Source organism: Dipodomys merriami, unplaced genomic scaffold (assembly GCF_024711535.1).
Source record: "Dipodomys merriami isolate MVZ:Mamm:240054 unplaced genomic scaffold, mDipMer1.0.p SCAF_895, whole genome shotgun sequence".
In the NCBI taxonomy this organism is placed as follows: domain Eukaryota; kingdom Metazoa; phylum Chordata; class Mammalia; order Rodentia; family Heteromyidae; genus Dipodomys; species Dipodomys merriami.
The window spans coordinates 104,206-122,613 of NW_027206507.1; the positions used below are offsets into that span (position 1 = coordinate 104,206).

The following is an 18,408-nucleotide window of genomic DNA, read 5'->3' on the forward strand; positions in this document are numbered from 1 at the left end:
GGTGCAGTGGCCCAAGTGGTAGAGTGCTAGGCTTGAACTGATGGACTGAGGCACAAGCTCAGACCCAGATTTCAAGCCCCATGACTGACAGTAAATAAATTAATGAATAAGGGTTGGGAAGGTGACTCAGTGGTAGAATGCTCGCCTCAAATTCATGAGGCCCTGGGTTCCATTACTCAGCACCACATAAGTAGAAAAAGTCCAAAGTGGGTGCTGTGGCTTAAGTAGTAGAGTGCTAGCCCTGAGCTAAATAGCTGAGGGATAGCACCCAGGCTCAGAGTTCAGGCCCCAGAACTGACCAAAAAAAGAAAACAAAACAAAGACAAGAAAATAAATCATAAGTAAAAATTAAAAAATAAATACAAAACCAAACAAAAAAACAAACAAGATTAAGTGAACATAATCAAAATCTTGTATAATGAAAAGAACTATCAACAAAGAAGCAAAAGCATGGTAGGAGAAAATATTTGCATATGTCTTTAAATAGATTCCTAACAAATCTGTATTAGAAAATATAAAGAAAATCCTACAAGTAACCCCCACACAACAAAATCTAATTTTAAAATAGGAAAAAGATTGAAGAGACTTTTCTAAACTGGACATACACAAATAGCTGATTAAAATATAAAAGTAGTATCAATGGTCATGAGAATAATCCAAAGAAAAATTACAATAAAATAACTATTTTCCACATGTTAGTATGGCCATAGTTTTAAACAAAACACCAAAAATCCTTCCAAACTCCAACAAAAGCTAGGAAAGTTGTGACAACAATATGAACCTTGATGCATTTCTCTCAGGTATGTAAAAGTATCAAAGATGGCAAAAAGAGTCCTAAAAAGAACTTAATATAGAATTACATAGAAATATGGTCCAGCACTTCTACACTTGTACATACCTTAGAGAAAAACAGAGATTTCTATAAATACCATCAAAAATACAGCCTAAGTTTCAAGAAAGACAAATACCACAAAGCAGTCCATGAGTATTTACAGAGACAATTGAAGTACTTATAACACACTCAGGCCAGTACAGCAATCAAAGTTATGTTTGAACACACTATTTCATCAAATCCAGTAAAACTTCATTAGGATAGGCTAATGTTGTGTATGAGGATGTGATGTCTGACCAGTTTCTAGCCAACCTTTACCTTCCATGAGAAGTTACCTCCTAGGTGTCATTGAATCACATAACAAGTGGGACAACTTTTTCCTCACATTCAAAAATGAGAAAAAAACTAAAGCAAATCTGCTCTTAACTTAGAAGGCAAATTTTGATAATCTGCTAAATGTCCAAGGCATCTTTAGCTTTTTTAGAAACATGTTCCTGAAGCTGAATCTTTTTTTTCCTGTTCTTCAATCTTGGACACCCTTAGGTTCATAAAATGGAATGTCAAACAGTGAGAAATAAAAGAATCTCATCAGAGATCCTTTCATTCTTACTTGCTGTTGACAATGAATAAAGATTCTGGAACCATGGCTAGGAGAGAAGACAAATGAGAGACTCAGAAAAGAACCTGTATGATTTTACCTTACAAGTTCCTGGTCAGACCATGATAGGTGGGCTGGAAAAGCATAAAGCCTTCTTTTGGGAGAAGAAACATTCCTGAATCAAGTAGAACATTAAAGTATCCAGAAATGACAAATCCAGAGAAGAGTAAAGCCTTATGTGTTACTAAACACTATTAACAGAAAATACACCCCAAAATGTAGATCCATAAAATGCAAAAAAAAAAAAAAAAAAACACAACTTATATAGCTATGTGCTTTTGCTTAGACTTGTTGGTTGAGGACACAGGAAATTCTATTATCCAGCATTCAGTTTTTTTTCCCATTTACCCACAATAGTAATTGTTAATATAAAATACATGAACTTTGCAGTGACATTTACAAAATGCGAAAATTTATTCTGTTTACTTCAGTGAGGTTGTTTTTGATAGGAAACACAATATGAATCTTTTAAAGGCAGTGTTTGCACATTAGGACTGGGTTTTTCTACATCATAAGAATATTTTCTTTCTTTGAAAAATTAAAGTGGAGCTGGGAAGGTGGCTCAGTGGTAAAGTGCTTGTCTTGCATGCCTGAGGCCCTGCGTTAGATACCTCAGCACCACATAAGCAAAAAGAAAAAGCTGGAAGTGGTACTGTGTCTCAAGTAGTAGAGGGCTAGCTTTGAGCTGAAGAACTGAGGGACAGCACACAGGCCCAGAGTTCAGGCCTCACAACTAGAACGAAAAAAAGAAGAGAAAAACTTAAAGTTAATTTATCATAGCGTAAGTGTTCACATTCACAATACTTAAGATGAGGATTGTTACAAATTTCAAAGTGGGATATTTTCTGTGTGTTTTGGGATTTGGACTGTCCTCATCCACATTAGAAACTGAACAATCTGCCTTAAAATTGTCAAGTTTTCTATTTCATCTCATTTTATTAGAATATAATCTGAATTTAAAAGAGGACGTTGTAACTGGGCTCTCATGTCTAATGGCTGTAATCTTAGCTTCTCAGAAGGCTGAGATCTGAGGAAAGTTAATATTATCCCCATCTTTGCTCCTCAGCTCCACCAAGACTTGAGCTCTTCCCAGACCCAGAGTTCCCTCCATACTGGTGACCACTCCCTCCCTCTACCCACACCTACCTGAGCATGTACCTGCCTAACTTCCTGTCCCCAGCTCCTGTTACTACCTGAAGACAGACACATGCATGTGCTCCCTCTCCTGGGAAATATGGTCCTTCTAGTAAACCTTATAATAATCTTTCTCCTGTGCCTGCTTGTGGTCCCCTGGGATGCACATGATGGATCCGTACAAGGATCACAAAATGAAGCCATTGGTAAAAGAATGTCTGAAAGACTTATCTCCAATAAAATAGCAAGTAGCTGGAAGGGGAGGTGTGGCTTAAGTGGTACAACATTATCATTGAACCAAATAATTTCATGGTCATTTTCCAGACCTTGAGTTCAAGTATCAGGAAAAGCACACACATATCAAGGTCACTGTATTGTATTCAAATTATATTTTAACAATTAAATTGGAATAAATAGATAGGTAGTCTCTCTCTCTCTCTCTCTCTCTCTCTCTCTCTCTCTCTCTCTCTCTCTCTCTCTCTCTCTCTCTCTCTCTCTCTCTCTCTCTCTCTCCTTTTGTGTTGGTTGTGGGGCCTGATCTCTGAGCCTGGGAACTGTTCCTCAGCTCCTAAACTCAAAGCTAGCACTCTACTACTTGAGCCACAGTGCACTGCCAGCTTTTCCTGCTTCTGTGGTTCTGAGGAATCAAACTCAGGGTCTCATTCATGCAAAGCAAGCACTCTACCGCTGAACCACCTGCCCAGCCAGTCTCTCTCATTTTAAGTGATGTAAAATAGACTAATTATATTAATGGAGAAATTATACTTTGTCAAGAAAAGACACAATAATTGGAGTATATCTGTGCCAGGCCCATTTTGAAAGTGTCAAACACCATAGTAAGTGCAGAGGGTGAAAAGAAGATCACTATGTTTATATAAGACATATTCAAGGAATGTTTACCATTCATTGGCTTCAAATTTCGAAAACCAACTTTATAAAGCAACATGGGTGAGTACCAGAATCTCTAGGTTCAGTCTCTAGACTCTCCTTGTCTAGAGAACCAGAGGATTCTCAGCCAGTCTCTTGCACCTGCAGGAACAAGTACTAATGGCAGCACAATTCCATTAGACAAAAAATATCATCAACCTCAGACTGGGGAAAGATGGTAAGGGCAGACTTTGGCTGGCGACTCAGATTGCTTCAAGTTACAGCTCCCAAGTTCCTCTGAAGAAGAGACACTGGGCTTCTTCCTTTTGGCTCTCACTATGGAATGCAAAGCTCTACTTCAGAGCACTTCCAGCAGCAAGGCAAAAGGAAAGAAACTTGAATTTACAAACTAAAAAGACCAACAGTGGCCAAGTAGGTTCAAGCGCCTTACCCTGGCCTCCCTCCACTCTTTCAAAGGATCTGTGCCTCAATAGAACTACAATTCCCATAACACGATGCATTCAACTAAAGGAAGTGGGCTTGTTCCAGGGTTTGGACTGGCACCAGACACTTGGTCTTAAGTGTGCATGGATGCATGGGGACCTTTCTCTCCCAGGTGCGGGAACTAAGGTGAGTTTCTTCTTGAAAAATCAGTTTACCTCCTAAAACATTGTGAAATCAACCAAAACAAAGAAATGTATTAGGATCATTAGATAATGTGGCTTTTTAATTCTTAGTTTTATTTTTGTAATTGAGGTTATGAGACTCCATGGTTATTAATTTTGTTTTTGTTCAAAAGTATGTTCCTCTGAATATAAATTAGGTCACTGTTTTGCCTTAAAAATTTGAATATCTCCCCTCTCACTTTAAAAAGGTATTTGCAGCTGGGTGCCAGTAGCTCATGCCTGTAATACTATGTACTAAGGATGCTGAGATCTGAGAATGCCGGTCCAAAGTCAACTCGGACAAGAACATTCATGAGCTTTCTCGCCAATTAACCACCAAAAATACAGAAGTGGCCTTGTGGTTCAGGTGGTGTAGAGCTCACCTTCAGCAGAACAGCTCACCGATACAGCTAAGGCCCAGAGTTCAAGCCACAAGATCAGGTATTTACATACACTGAGCTGACTGATTCTGGGATCATTTCCCCCATCTCTAATATATATAATATATATATATATTATATATAATACATATTATATATATACATATATTAATGAAGAAAATAGCAGAATTTTAAGGTAGACATACTTTATAATCTTAGAATTAAATAGATTGGTCAAACTCTACCCATTATTTTTCCAGAAACTACCACCTTCTCTCTATGAAATTTTAAGGAGTTTTTGGTTATTTGCATATGAAATTTGCCCTTCCTTTAATATTTTTTCCCTCCTTTTTTTGTTGGTCCTGTGGCTTGAACTCAGAGCATGGGTACTGTCTGTGAGCATTTGCTATGCTCTACTTGCCTTTCTTTATTAATTGCTTCAGGAAACTAGTGAAAAGTTTCCTCCCAGGGGTTTCTTAGAAAATGGTACTCCTCCTCCAAGACTCTTTCAGAAATGGTTGTCTAGAGTGATCAGGGTGAATGTGGGTGGAGATAGAGTTCAGGGTAGGTGTTTGTTCATGTGAAGCTTGATAACTTGACCCAAACCAGTCTGTTTTTACTTTTCTGTTTTGCATATCCTGTTGTTTTGATTTTCTAACTGTTCTCTGATCCTAGAAGTTTCTGCCAGCTGCGGGTCCTCAGACTTGTTTTCCCAACTGTATCCATTACACTGTGGAATAAACCTTTTGCCTCCCTCCCTCATATCAGACATCCTATGCTTTTCTCTTAAGGATTTGTTGTGATTGTTGATGATTCTTTCCACACATCATGATTGGGAAGGATTTTGTAGGAAATATTCATGCCTGATATTCAGTCCTCCAGTGTGTGGGTTCTCCATGCCTCTTTTAGTAGACCTGATCTATTCCTCATGAAAATGGAGATCATGAGGCACATTTGGCTATATAGACATCAACTTTGGAGCACATATAAAATATGAAGGAAAAATAATTCTTCCTTTCTGTAAAAGTAAAAAGTAAGTTTCTGAGAGGCAAGGAGAAAAGGATCAGGTATAAATGGCTGCTTCCTAGACTAGCTGTGTTACATAGTTTTCACTGTTCAAGGGTACATTTTTCAAACATTCATTTCTAAGTATTATGTTCATTGTACTAGTAGATATAGAATTTACTTCCTACATTATTTTTGAATTGTTCAATGCTCACAGAGTAAGTCTCATTATTTGTTATACAAATATTATATCCTCTTCCTTCATTCATCTCAATGATTGACTGTTCTAGATGCTGAACTAGAAAGTACAAGTATGGTACAGTATTCAGGGATAGATTATGGCTCTGACATCCTCTGGACGAAAAGGTGAATGAATGGAAAACATGGAGCTCATGCATAACACTTCTAGATTGCCTTTGGCAGGAGATGTGTTGCACCCCTCATGGGTTCCACTATGCCCAGAGATTCCTGTGGTTGTGATGATCCACCCCCATGGAAGGGATGTGGATTATCGAGAGCCTGTGGATTTCACATCTTGTCTACTGTTGTGGTGGTGGAAGTCTCCCAATATGCACTGTACAACTGGGCTCAAGGAGTGAGCAGTGATCAGTGGTACCTTGTTGGCCCCCATGTTTGTCAGCCTGTTTCGGCAAGCTCACCCTGACGTCTGCAACTGGCTGCTGCTGAGGTCATTTGGACTAATGCCTCTCTCTATTTCATACCTCTGTATCAGAGACCTGTCCTGTTTCATTTACTGTGCAAGGTTGTGTTATGTATCCATACATGCTGGTAGTTGGCCTGGGTATGGTTTTCAAGGATGGGGTGGTTTTTGATGCCTCTAGCAGGAACAATTGTGTTCTCACTAACTGCATAAATACTCTGAGATTACTATGCAATCACCTTAACTTATGTTGCTTGTTCAGTTGATATAACCATTATGGTATAATAAGTTTGGGTCTCTGTTTGCTATTGAGGTTTAGAGGGCTCTTAGCCACTGCTGCAGATTTTGGGGAATATTGGTTGCCAGCATTTTTGCTACCCTAAATGTTCTTGGTAGTGCTACTAGGTCTGCTGAGAACCTTATCCAAACCATATATATAACACAACATGTTAATAGTTTGGCTTGATATGTTTCTGGTGCCCTGGGATGCAGGTGGGCTTAGATAAGTTTGTGTTATGTTTTATGATTTGGAAACAGCAATGATGTATATTGATAATCAAGTAGACATGCTAAAGACCCAGTTAAAAATGATGTGACAGGGGCTGGGAAGATGGCTCAGTGGTAGAGCGCCTGCCTTGCATGCATGAGGCCCTGGGTTCGATTCTTCAGCACCATACAAACAAAAATAAAAAAGCCAGAAGTACTGCTGTGGCTCAAGTGGTAGAGTGCTAGCCTTGAGCTGAAGAGCTGAGGGATAGCGCCCAGACCCAGAGATCAGGCCCCATGAACAGACCCCCCCCCCCCAAAATGACGTGACATGCTAATGGTTAGTACGTCTGTGTTATCCCTCAATATGATATGGGCCAATATCCAGTGACATATTTGAGGAATCTGGCCCTTTGATAATTTTTTGTTTTGGGGATCTGGTCATATGGCTAAACTCTGGCCCTGGGCACTCTCCTTCAGCTCTTCACCTCAAGGCTAGCAGGCTACCACTTGAGCAACAGCGCCACTTCTTGCTTTTTTCTTTTTGCTTATGGGGTGCAGAGGAATTGAACTCAGGACCTCATGCATGCAAGGCAAGGATTCTACCACTGAGCCATCTTCCCAGCCTTCCTTTGATAAATTAAGCTTAGACATTAGGCAGCTTCTGGGTCAGATATCTGATATTGGTCAATCCACTCTATAGGTATCACACCCTGCAGACTTAGCTGCATCAGTTCTCCATTATATACAGGGATACAACGTGGGAAATAGCAATCCTTTTTCCATTTATTAGGCATTTTCCTGTTTCTTGTTTTGGTATTCCTTTTTCTTCCATTCTTCCTGAGATGTAGGATCTGCTGCATTTTCCAGGCTCAGTCTGATAGACACTTGCTCAATTTACAAAATAAAAAGGAGGACTTGTTGCAGACTCAGAGGTGCCAGGACTGTCAAGGTGTGAGCAAAAGCTCCACAACCATGGACTGCAACCTTCAGGGCTGTAAGTACTTGCCATTTTCATAGGAGGGAGTGTTCCTTTTAGCTTCTTGGCCTGGGGCCTTACCTGTAGGAGTTTGGTGGACAAAGGTTGAACTAGAATGAGGAAGGCTGCATATGATCTGCAGTTGTTGCCACATTGAGTCCTAGAACAATGTGATGCAAGAACTGGACAGATATAGAAAGTGTCTATACCTAAGGATATTGCTGAAATAAAGAGAGATTCATCATTGGCCTGGTCTCTGTCTCTTCCATTATCATCCCCTTTTTCTTCTGGAGCACTGCTGGGGTTGTGGCTGTCATCCACCAGTGGTAGTTTGCTTACCTAGCATGCATGAAGCCCTGGTTCAAGTCCTCAAAACCACATACACAGGAACACAAAATGTGGAATTGTGGCTCTAGTAGTAGGATGATAGTCTTGAGCAAAAGAAGTTCAATGACAGTGTCCATGCACTGAGTTCAAGACCCAGGGTTGGGACATAAAACACAAGAAATGTAAGTTGGGTGCTGGTTCCTCATGTCTGTAATCCTCACTGTTCAATAGGCTGAAACATGAGGATCCCAGTTCCAAGTCAGCCTGGCCAACAACATGTGTGAGACCCTTATCTCCAGTGACCACTAGAAATCCAGAAGTGTGTTGTGGCTCACATGGTAGAGCACTTGAGCTCAGAGATGGTTCCCAGGTTCAGAGTACAAGTGCCACGACCGACCAAGAAAAAAAAGGATAAAAATATAAGTAAATGCATCAGAAATACAGGCTTGAACAATGAAAACTACACTTCACACGAAGTCTTAGAAGTACTCCAATTCCTTCTGATCCTTTTCTCCTTGCCCCTCAGCAATTTAATTTTTTTGAATGAAATTAATTTTTCTTTATATAATTAGAGGTGCTTTTAAGTTGAAGTTTATAAATCCAAATATGCCCTTTGATTTTCATTTTCATGAGGAATAATTCAGGTCCAAAAAGAGATATAGAAAACCTATACACTGGAGACCAAAACCAGGCATGAAACTTTCCAATCCAAACCATCTCAATTATATTGTATGTAAAGGATCACCAAAAATCACAATAAATATTGAAGAGACAAGTATAGGATCTCTGATTATGAGAGAGGGAGACTGTTGCAGACCCTGGGGTGCCTGCCAGGAGCAGGCAAACTGTGAGCAAAGGCTTCAGGGCCATTGAATCCCACCTTCAAGGTTGGAAGTCCTTGTCCTTTCTTGGTTTGAGGAAGTATGTGTTCTAGCTGTTTGGCCTGGGGCTTTAAGTGAAGGGAGGCTTTGGTGGAAAAGATAGATTGAAGTAGAATGAGGAAAGGTGTGTGCTGTTTGCACTTTTTGGCACAGTGGGCGTAGACCAATATTACACAAGCATTTGAGAAATATAGCAGAATTGTGCCATCAGCCATCTCTCTGTCTCCTTAATTATTATCCCGTTGGCCCACAGAAATCTTGCTTGTGCTCTGTACAGACTGTGGCAGAAGGCAAAGATTTCTTCCACAGCTTAATGGATAAGATCTGAGAAGACAAGTCAGAGGTCCCCTAGATATGTAGCCTAAAGCTACTGAGAGGAAGTTTTAGGATCAGAGAAGAGGTAAGAATTCTAAAGAGATTTTGACATGCAAAATGAGAAGACAAAAGCAGACTGCTTTGTAAATGATTAAGATTCACATCAACATAGCCTAGCCTAAACTTCACTCTTCTACTCATCTGCATTCATTCTGACCCCCAAACCACTCTCTTTGTAGGAAAATCAGGGAAATGTGCCATGCTCTTAAGAATCCCTGTGAGGAAATTTTTCACTAGTTACCTGAAGAAATTATGAAAGGAAATCCAAGTAGAGCACAGCAAATGCTCACAGACAGTGACCAAGCTCGGAGTTGAAGCCTCAGGACCAACAGAAAAAGAAAAAACATAAAACCCTTAAATGAAAAGCAAAATTCAGAAACGGCCAAAAACACACTTTCATTTAATAGATAGAATTGGGGATTTTCTGGAAAATTAATTGTTTGATTTTGCAAAATCCAAATCAACACAAGGATTATCATGCATATCCACATAACCATCTTCTTATTTTATGCCAGTGTGTACATTACACTAATGGAGAATGACCCTTTAGAAGTTCAGTGTCTATGAGTACGTTTGTAAGATGAGAGGGGAGGTATTAAACAATGTAAAGCAGAACAGAGATATAATTTACACTCAGCAGAACACAGGCATACAACAAAAAGAAAGGAATGAGAAACACAGTCTCATAACCACAATTTCATTATTAGAACTAAGTACCAAAAAGTCAATGCATCCAATTCTCCCCATATCTATCCATTTTCTGGTTGGTCTTACAATATTTCACAAAGGAAACAGTGGTTTTGAAGAAGAAACTCACCTTAGCTCCCACAGCAGGGAGAGAAAAGTCCCAATGCATCCAAGCACTCTTCTGACAAGAGGTGAAGCAAGGTGGCGCCGAGCATTATGGGAATTGTAGTCTCCGTGGAGGGCTTTTGGTTTGAAAGTCCTGAGTTTTTGTTTTTGGAGGGCGGAAGTGGCGCAGAGATCCTTTTGGGCATGCGTCTCCCCGCCCTGTTGGGCGTTTTAAGTCAACCCATTCTGGATTCTTTCCCTTTGCCTTACTGCTGGAAGTAAAGTTCGGCCTTCCATAGGTGGGAGCCAGGAGGCAGGCGCATAGCTCTGTGCAGTGGACCTTGGGAGCTGTAACTTGAAGGAATCTCAAGCTTTGGAACTGATGTCAGGTAGGAACTGTGGGATTGCTGCTGGAGTCTATCCTCCACGGGTTTCTTTTTCTGGTTTTGTTTTTTTTTTCAGTCATTGGTGGGGCTTGATCTCTGGGCCTGCAAGCAACGTTCCTGAGCTTGTCAGCTCAAGAGGAGAGCTTTACACTTGAGCCAAAGCACCCGCTTTCCCCTCCATGCTTTTCTCCAGTTTGGGGTTGATAATTTGCTTGAGGTTCAGGAGTTTGTGCTGCCATTAGCTTCTGGGCTCTGAGCTGCAAGAACCTGGTTCCCAACTGTCTGAGAGCAAGCTGGGTGATTCTGCAGATGAGGAGAGCCCAAGAGCTGTGAATTTGTACTCCAAGACCAAGGGATTCTTCTATTAACACATGTGACCTTATTTGCTTTGCCCAGGAAGAATTCTAGTGAAATTGTGAGGTGTATGCCTGGCTTGAGTCCTCTTATATTGCAGTTGTATTTTTGGCTTCTGTGTTGTGTCTCCTAGAGATATTTTAATCTTTTTGGCTTGAGCTTTTAATCTCCTGGCTTGAGTTCACAGATGTTTGTTCACCATCCTGTTTCTAGAGACAGTTGTACATGGGATATTGGAGTAGTGAGTGCTGGTCCTGTATTTTTAGGAATGAAGCCTAGCAATGTTTGAAGCAGAGCGCCCTGTGAATAAGCATCTCCATCCTAAATGGACAGACCTTGTCAATTCTGAGAAGCCCTAAAGGGAAGAAGCAGAAAAGCACAGGAAGGGGAAGATGCTGCTAGCTTCCCTTGCCTTATGCAAAAATTGTTGCTACTTCCCTAAGCATCAGATTCACCTGGTACTCTTTCCTACACCACTCTCACTTTGTGTTGTTGCAAGATTTAAGCTAATTTCTAGGAGTCGTGATGAGCTGGCTTGAGGAATAACCCAGATGCTAGTTATCAGAGGGTACCTGAGGCTGTTGTTTGGGAAGGTGGGTTAATTGTTATGACTGAAAATATCTATTCATGTAGTAAGCCCTAATCCTCTTCTTGCTAATTTATTCAGCGTGGGTTACCATTATAATTTTTAGTATGTATTCATTGAACCTTATCATAAATATCCCATCTATGGATTTGTTAATGCTAGCTCTAGTGTGTTGGCTGTGCCTCCTAGTTCAGAAAGTGTTGGTCGGGAACAGTTGGCCTTAAATGAAAAATCACAGAAGAAACTTGAGGTAATATGTCTTACTCAAGGTTGTATGCTTTGTAGGTGATGCTTATCTTCAGGTGTTTCGCTCCTATATGGAGTATTTTATGTTGTATTTTTAGGATGGCCAACGATCTTCCCATGACTGTTTAGGGAAATGAACATTAGGGACTTCCCAAACCTGGGTTTACCCCATCTTTACTCATGTTCCTTTGGCCAAAGCATGTTAAATGGCAAATTGCAAATCATTGCATATGTTTGCAATGGATACAGTGAAATGCATTTGACAACCATTATTGAATAGGACAGCACAAGAAATATATTCTGTACAGTTTCCTCTGTAACTTTGGGTGAAAACTACTGAGTTACAGCATACATGCTTCCCATCATGTTTAAATATGTAAATGAATGTGGTAGAAAACAAATTCCAATGTATTCCTAGGATACCTTTGCATTATAAAAAACAGTTCATTCATCCTGAACTATATTCAGTAATAATTACTTTTAGTGGAAATGTGATATGTTTTTGCTTTCAGTTATTCAATATTTTTTGTAGGAACATTCAGTTTTATAAATGTAGTATGTACATAAACATAGAAATTAGTTGGTTTAATAATATCTATCTACCAGGAAATGGACTGGATTTGTATATATTGGAGACTTTAATGCTCTGTCTGAGACATTAAAGACTCTTCTCTTATAAGAAGTCTTTGCCTTTTTCCAGCCCATGTATTATGTTGCAAGAGGAAATTCTGGGCCGAAAGTCTCACAGATTCATTTCTGAAAACTTCATTTTTCTTGCATCCCAGCCATGCTTCCAGAATCTTCTGCTCATTGTCAGCAGCAAGACAGAATGAATGGATCTCTGGTGAGTTGTTTTTTTATGTCTCATTTGATTTTATTACATTATATGAACCTAAAGATGTTCAAGAATTTAAAGCAATTCCAACCACACAGATTCAGCCTCAGGAACATATTCATATGGCTTATAGATTATCAGATTAAAATTGCTTTTAGGTTTAGCAGATTAAATGGTTATATTCTTTCTAAGTTGAATGCAGATTGGCTTCAGAATGTCTAGGTTTCATCTTGTCATAAAATGTAATCAAATCTATTACGTGATGTAATGACACCGAGCAGGTTACTTCTCATGGAAGGTGAAGGATAGCTTGTAAACAGATCACATCCTCATGAGCAACATTAAACTATTTCAATGAAATTTTCCTGGAATTGCTGAAAAGGTGTTATGGACAGACACACATTGGTGTGTTCTTAAGGAATGATTAACCTATATGTACTTAAATTACGCTCCATATATAGTACTTGGACGACTTCATGGTCTTGGCCTTACTTGAAACGTAGGCTATATTTGTTGGTAAACTTTATGGTCTTTCTACAAATTCCTGTTTGTTTTCTAAAGTATCCTCACAAAATTTCTTTCCTCTATTTTCTCTCTCTATTTTTGATTTTCTATTCACTAGTGTTGGATATTTTTCTCTTTCTCTCTCTTTGTATCTAGCTTTCTATCATTTTTTTCTTACTTTTCTCATTCCCTCTTTCCTCCATGTGTGTCTCAGTTGTTTCTTTTCTTCAAATAATCTATCTGGGAACTACTTTTTCTTAGTGATCAGTTTTACTTTGCTGACATGGCTCTTAGGTTTGACATTTTCCTTACCCAGTGTATAGGAAAATAGTTGCCTAGAGAGTTCTACAGGATTCCAGAAACAAAATTAGAAAATCACAAAAACATAAACAGATAGACTTAGGGAAAACCAGGGTTCCAAAAGTTCTCTGGCACTTGTTCCCTTGGTGCAAGCAAGCATAGTTCCTTGAGTGCACACAGGGAAGGTTACCATTAATTACATGCAAAAATGAAGTATCTATATTAATAGTACAATCAGAGCCACAACAGGTTGTGAGAAAAACATGTTTCCTTATTCTCCTGAGACAGAAGACTGGCTCCCAGAGAAAATGCAGACATGAAGTTCACCTTACCTAGCCTTGAAGGTGAACAGCTGCTCAATTTCAGATGCTATCTTTCTATCTTTCCAACAGCAAGGAAAAGGCCTGCCCTCCAGTCTCTTAACCCTCTCCAGAATTCTCTTTTAACCCTTCTGCAGCCAGCTCTCAGTGTTCTCATTTCGGTCAGGTTGGAATTCCAACCTCTCAAACCTTTTCCCCCTTCAGCTCAACTTCAGAGTTCCCTACAGAAAAGCATTTCCTTCCCCCAAATGATAAACTACAAGAAAATCACTTTTCTCCTGATTCTGTTATCTTTGGTCTAACTTCATTTAATGTGGTATTCTTTTTAGTTTTTCCTTCCCACTACTTTTGAATATTTTAATTCACTGCCAGTATATGAGAGGAACTGGTTCTGATAAAAAAAGTATATAGAGTGACAAGGTGTTCTTTATTAGAAATATCACTTGTTGCAAAATCTCACAGATGTTTGCTCAGGAATTGATTTGGATCTCTGAGGAATTTTGCTATTAACTAACACAAGTGGAAATATATCCTGAGAAATCTACTGGAGAAATGAATCAGGAATATGTGACACATTTGAGCATTTGGTCAAATTCATCATTTTTGTCATATTGAGTGTTCCTTGAGCTTCTATACATTTTCCTCCACCTTCCATGAAGCCTATTAAAATGAAAAGAATATTTTATTCCCCTTCCACCTATATTTTGTATTGTAGTATGGAGGCAAAGTTTACAAACCTTCATGGTAGCAGTTCTTTTTTACATAGGATGGAAATATCAGGGTATCTGTGACCACTTTTCAATATTTAGTATTTAACCCAAACATGGTTAACCTAGGATATTTTTATGTGTGAACTCAATCAAATCTTATATGGGCCAAGTAAATCATTAGCTACTTTCTGGAGTAATGTTAGCTTTTTTAATATTTAGGTGGACACTGCTTCTCATAGGTCTAGTAATGTTCTATGTTCTGTATTCCATGTCATATTCTGAATGTGTTCTGCTTGCTTATGAGTGTACGTGTTAATAGAAAATCTAAATAGGATTTATGGTGAAGCAGTATATGTAAATGCAGAAAAAATATTTGTTTAATTCATTGTTACCCTGATATTTACTAAAATTTTATCAAAAAATAATATAATTTTTCAGACACCTCCTTAGACTTATTGTTGTCATGCCAGATTATTGTTTCCTTAGAGTTTTTATCTTGTCTCTATTGCTAGCAGGAGAAATGTGTTTGCATGCATTAGGGAAACTGTAATTTTTTTTTTTTGGTTTTCATTATTTTTTTAATTGAATTCAATTTTATTTGTGAACATACTGTACAGAGGAGTTACAATTACATGGGCAGGATAATGCGTACATTTCTTACCAAGCATTGCAGCCTCCTCCTTTGTTTACCCTTCACATCCCTTCCCACCCTCCCCCCTCCCTCCCAGGGAAACTGTAATTTTTTATTGGTCTTCGGGCTTGAATTCTGGGCCTGGTTGTTGTCCTTCAGCTCTTCAGGTCAAAGTGAGTGCTCTACTACTTTAGTCACAGTAGTACTACTTTCAGTTTTCTGGTGTTTTATTGGAGATAAGTGTCTCATGGACTTTCCTGCCAGGGCTGGCCTTGAACCTAGATCCTCAGACCTCAGCCTCCTGAATAACTAGGAGGATAAGCCACCAGTGCCCTGCCAATCTGTGTGTTTTAATGAGCAGGTTTATATATTGTCAAATATTTCTAATTTGCTATTTAATTTTCCCAGTGAATAGATAACACAGCAAGCTGCAAACATTTTTTCCCTTTTCTTTTTTTTTTATTGTAAAGGTACTATACAAAGGGTTACAGTTACATGAGTGAAGTAATCAGTACAATTCTTCTTGAACATTGTTACCCGCTCCATTGTTTTCCCCCTACCATTCCCTCCTTCCCTACCTTCCCCGAGGTTCTTTTTTTTTTTTTTGATTGTGATTAAGTGATTACATAATTTCCAGAATTTCACAGTATTGTGGAATAATGATGCTCATTTAAAGTCACAATTCATTCTAATTTTCCTGGAGCAAATTGTCTATCACAGTCTGTAACATATAACGGTGTTCACATGTTATACACCATACATGTGATCAGCAGCATGGGGATATTTAGTAGTGTTTCGACCAGATGAGTGGGAGTTCTTTGTTTCTTAAGTCCTGTTAGTTTTGTCGTATGACCTAACATTTTGGATTTAGCATCCACTTATCAGGGAGACCATGTACCGTTTGTCTCTTTGCTCTTGGCTTACCTCACTCAACATGATTCCTTCTAGCTCCATCCATTTCCCTGCAAGTGCCACTATTTTGTCATTTCTAATGGCTGCATAATATTCCATTGTGTATAGATACCACAATTTTTGGATCCATTCATCTGTGGTGGGGCATCTGGGTTGTTTCTATATCCTAGGTATTGTGAACAGTGCTACAATAAACAATGGAGGTGCACGTGTCCTTGTATATTGGTTCCTGTTGTTCAGGGTAGATGCCTAGAAGTGGTATGACTGGGTAGTAAGGGAGGTCAATCTTTAGATTTCTAAGGACCCTCCAGACTGCTTTCCAAATTGATTGTGTAAGTGTACATTCCCACCAGCAGTGTAATAGGGTTCCTCTTTCTCCACATCCCCTCCAGCATTTGTCGTTGGCTGATTTGTGGATGTGGGACATTCTGACTGGGGTAAGGTGGTATCTCAGGGTTGTCTTTATTTGCAATTCCTTCACCACCAGGGATGATGAACATTTCCTCATGTGTTTCTTTGCCATTTTTATTTCTTCATTTGAGAAGTCCCTCTTTAGTTCCCTTGCCCATTTAATAATTGGATTTTTAGGTTTGGGAGGGATTAGTTTCTTGAGTTCCCTGTACATACAGGATGTTAACCCCTTGTCTGATATATTGCTGGTAAATACTTTTTCCCTATTAGTTGGTTGTCTTTCTAGCTTGGTTGCGATAGATTTAGCTGTGCAGAAGCTTTTTATTTTAAGGTAGTCCCATCTGTCGGGTCTATCTCCAACTTGTTGTGACCTTTGGACTCTGTTCAGGAAGTTCCTTCCTGTGCATATTAGTTCAAGTGTTTCTCCTACTCTGTCCTACAGTAGTTTCAGAGATTCAGGTTTAATGTTGAGGTCTTTAATCCATTTTGAGTTGATGTTGGTTCATGGTGATAGGCTGGGGTCCACTTTTAGTTTTGTAGCAAGATGCAAACATTTTATGTAAGAAAAAAGCATTCCTGCAGCATAATGAAATTCCAGATTGGAATTCTCATGACCTAGGTCTAATTTCTTGATGGAAATGTGCCATTACAGAAGCTGATGTCATTTGATGATGTGGCTGTGTACTTCACCTGGAAGGAGTGGCAGGATCTGGATACTAGTCAGCGGACCCTTCACAGAGATGTGATGCTGGAGACCTATAGCAACCTAATGGCCTTGGGTGAGCAAAGGTCACTTTTTCTTGGAAGATCAAGTGCTTTTATTTTAGTAGACATTTGACTGTTTATGTTATCTAGGTATAAGATTCCAGTCCATTCCCAGCTAAAAAACTGCTAGTATACAAGCCAGCCAAATTCAGGTCTGGGAGCTTGGTGTTGTTTGCCTTTCGCACTACTGCATGAACCACAACTCCATTTTGGCTTTTGTTTTAGGGTATATTCTGGGTTTCCATGCCCAGGTTGGTTTGAAGCCTGCCTGTTCTGGTCTCACCTCGTCAATGAAGGGTTACAGTTGTAAGCCTTTGGACCATAACATTTTCTAAAAAAAAAAAAAAAAAAGATTCCAGTCCATGGGAAGTATCATTTCTTTGTAAGGGAAACTTCAACTTCATTATATGTAAATCAAGAGCTAATTTTATTCTCAATCTTTAAGATTTCTAATCAGTAGTTGGACAAAAGTTCTAAACTATGATCCAATAAGAGGAGACTGACTTCCCAGACTTGGGGTAATTATTATAGGTGGATCTACAGTCTAGATAGAATATACATTACTACTGAGAGTATGGTCTGGAAATCAGTAGGTGAAAGTGTGTATTTGTAAGCCAAACTTGACACAGAGTTTAGTACATCAAGATTGGAATTCTAGATACTCTGGAGGCTGAAATCTGAAGATTTTGGTTTGAAGCCAGCAACTGTGGACAAATGACCATGAAACTCTTATCTCCAATTAACCTTCAAAAACTAGAAATGTAGCCAAGACTCAAACTAGTAGAATGCTAGCTTTGAGCAAAAGAGCTGAGTTCAAGCCACACAATGGACACAATAAACTCAAAGCTGGGGGAAACGCCACCAAGGAGTTAATAAGAATAGAGAAACCATGGGCTGGGAAGATGGCTCAGGGATAGAGCAATTGCCTTGCATGCTTGAGGCCCTGTGTTCGATATCTCAGCACCACATAAGCAGAATTGGCATTCTGGCTCAAGTGATAGAGTGCTAGCCTTGTACTTAAGAGCTGAAAGACAGCTCTACGGCCCAGAGTTCAGGCCCCACAACTCGACCGCCCCCCACAAAAACAATTGAGAAACCAGATTTAGGAACAACCTTATGAACAGGATGTCTGCGACCTTACATTAATGATGACCCAGCAAGAGCAATTATTCTCCACTATTTCTTATTCACAGGGCACTGTGGTCCTAAACCTGAATTGATTGTGAAGCTGGAGCAAGGTGCAGAACCATGGATAAAAGAAACCTCAGACAAGAATTTTACAGGTGAGTTAAAGCATCTTGAATTGTGATGATGGATTCAGAGCCCAGTGGGTGTGTTTATCTTGAGCGGTACAGAGCAATAGTATTGCTAGTGCCCCTGAGTCATGTGTGGCAGAGAACTAGGTG

General features: G+C 39.4%; 1 protein-coding gene across 1 annotated transcript in view; it reads left to right on the plus strand.

The window, feature by feature from the left end:
* The first annotated feature begins 4,086 nt into the window (after positions 1-4,086).
* The window catches only part of LOC138820524 (zinc finger protein 420-like), a 75,372-nt gene continuing 61,050 nt past the window's right edge, over positions 4,087-18,408 (plus strand). Inside the window, 4 exon segments of the mRNA XM_070012194.1 lie at positions 4,087-4,121; positions 11,531-11,618; positions 16,890-17,016; positions 18,196-18,285. Of these exon segments, the coding sequence (XP_069868295.1) occupies positions 4,087-4,121; positions 11,531-11,618; positions 16,890-17,016; positions 18,196-18,285 (340 nt within the window).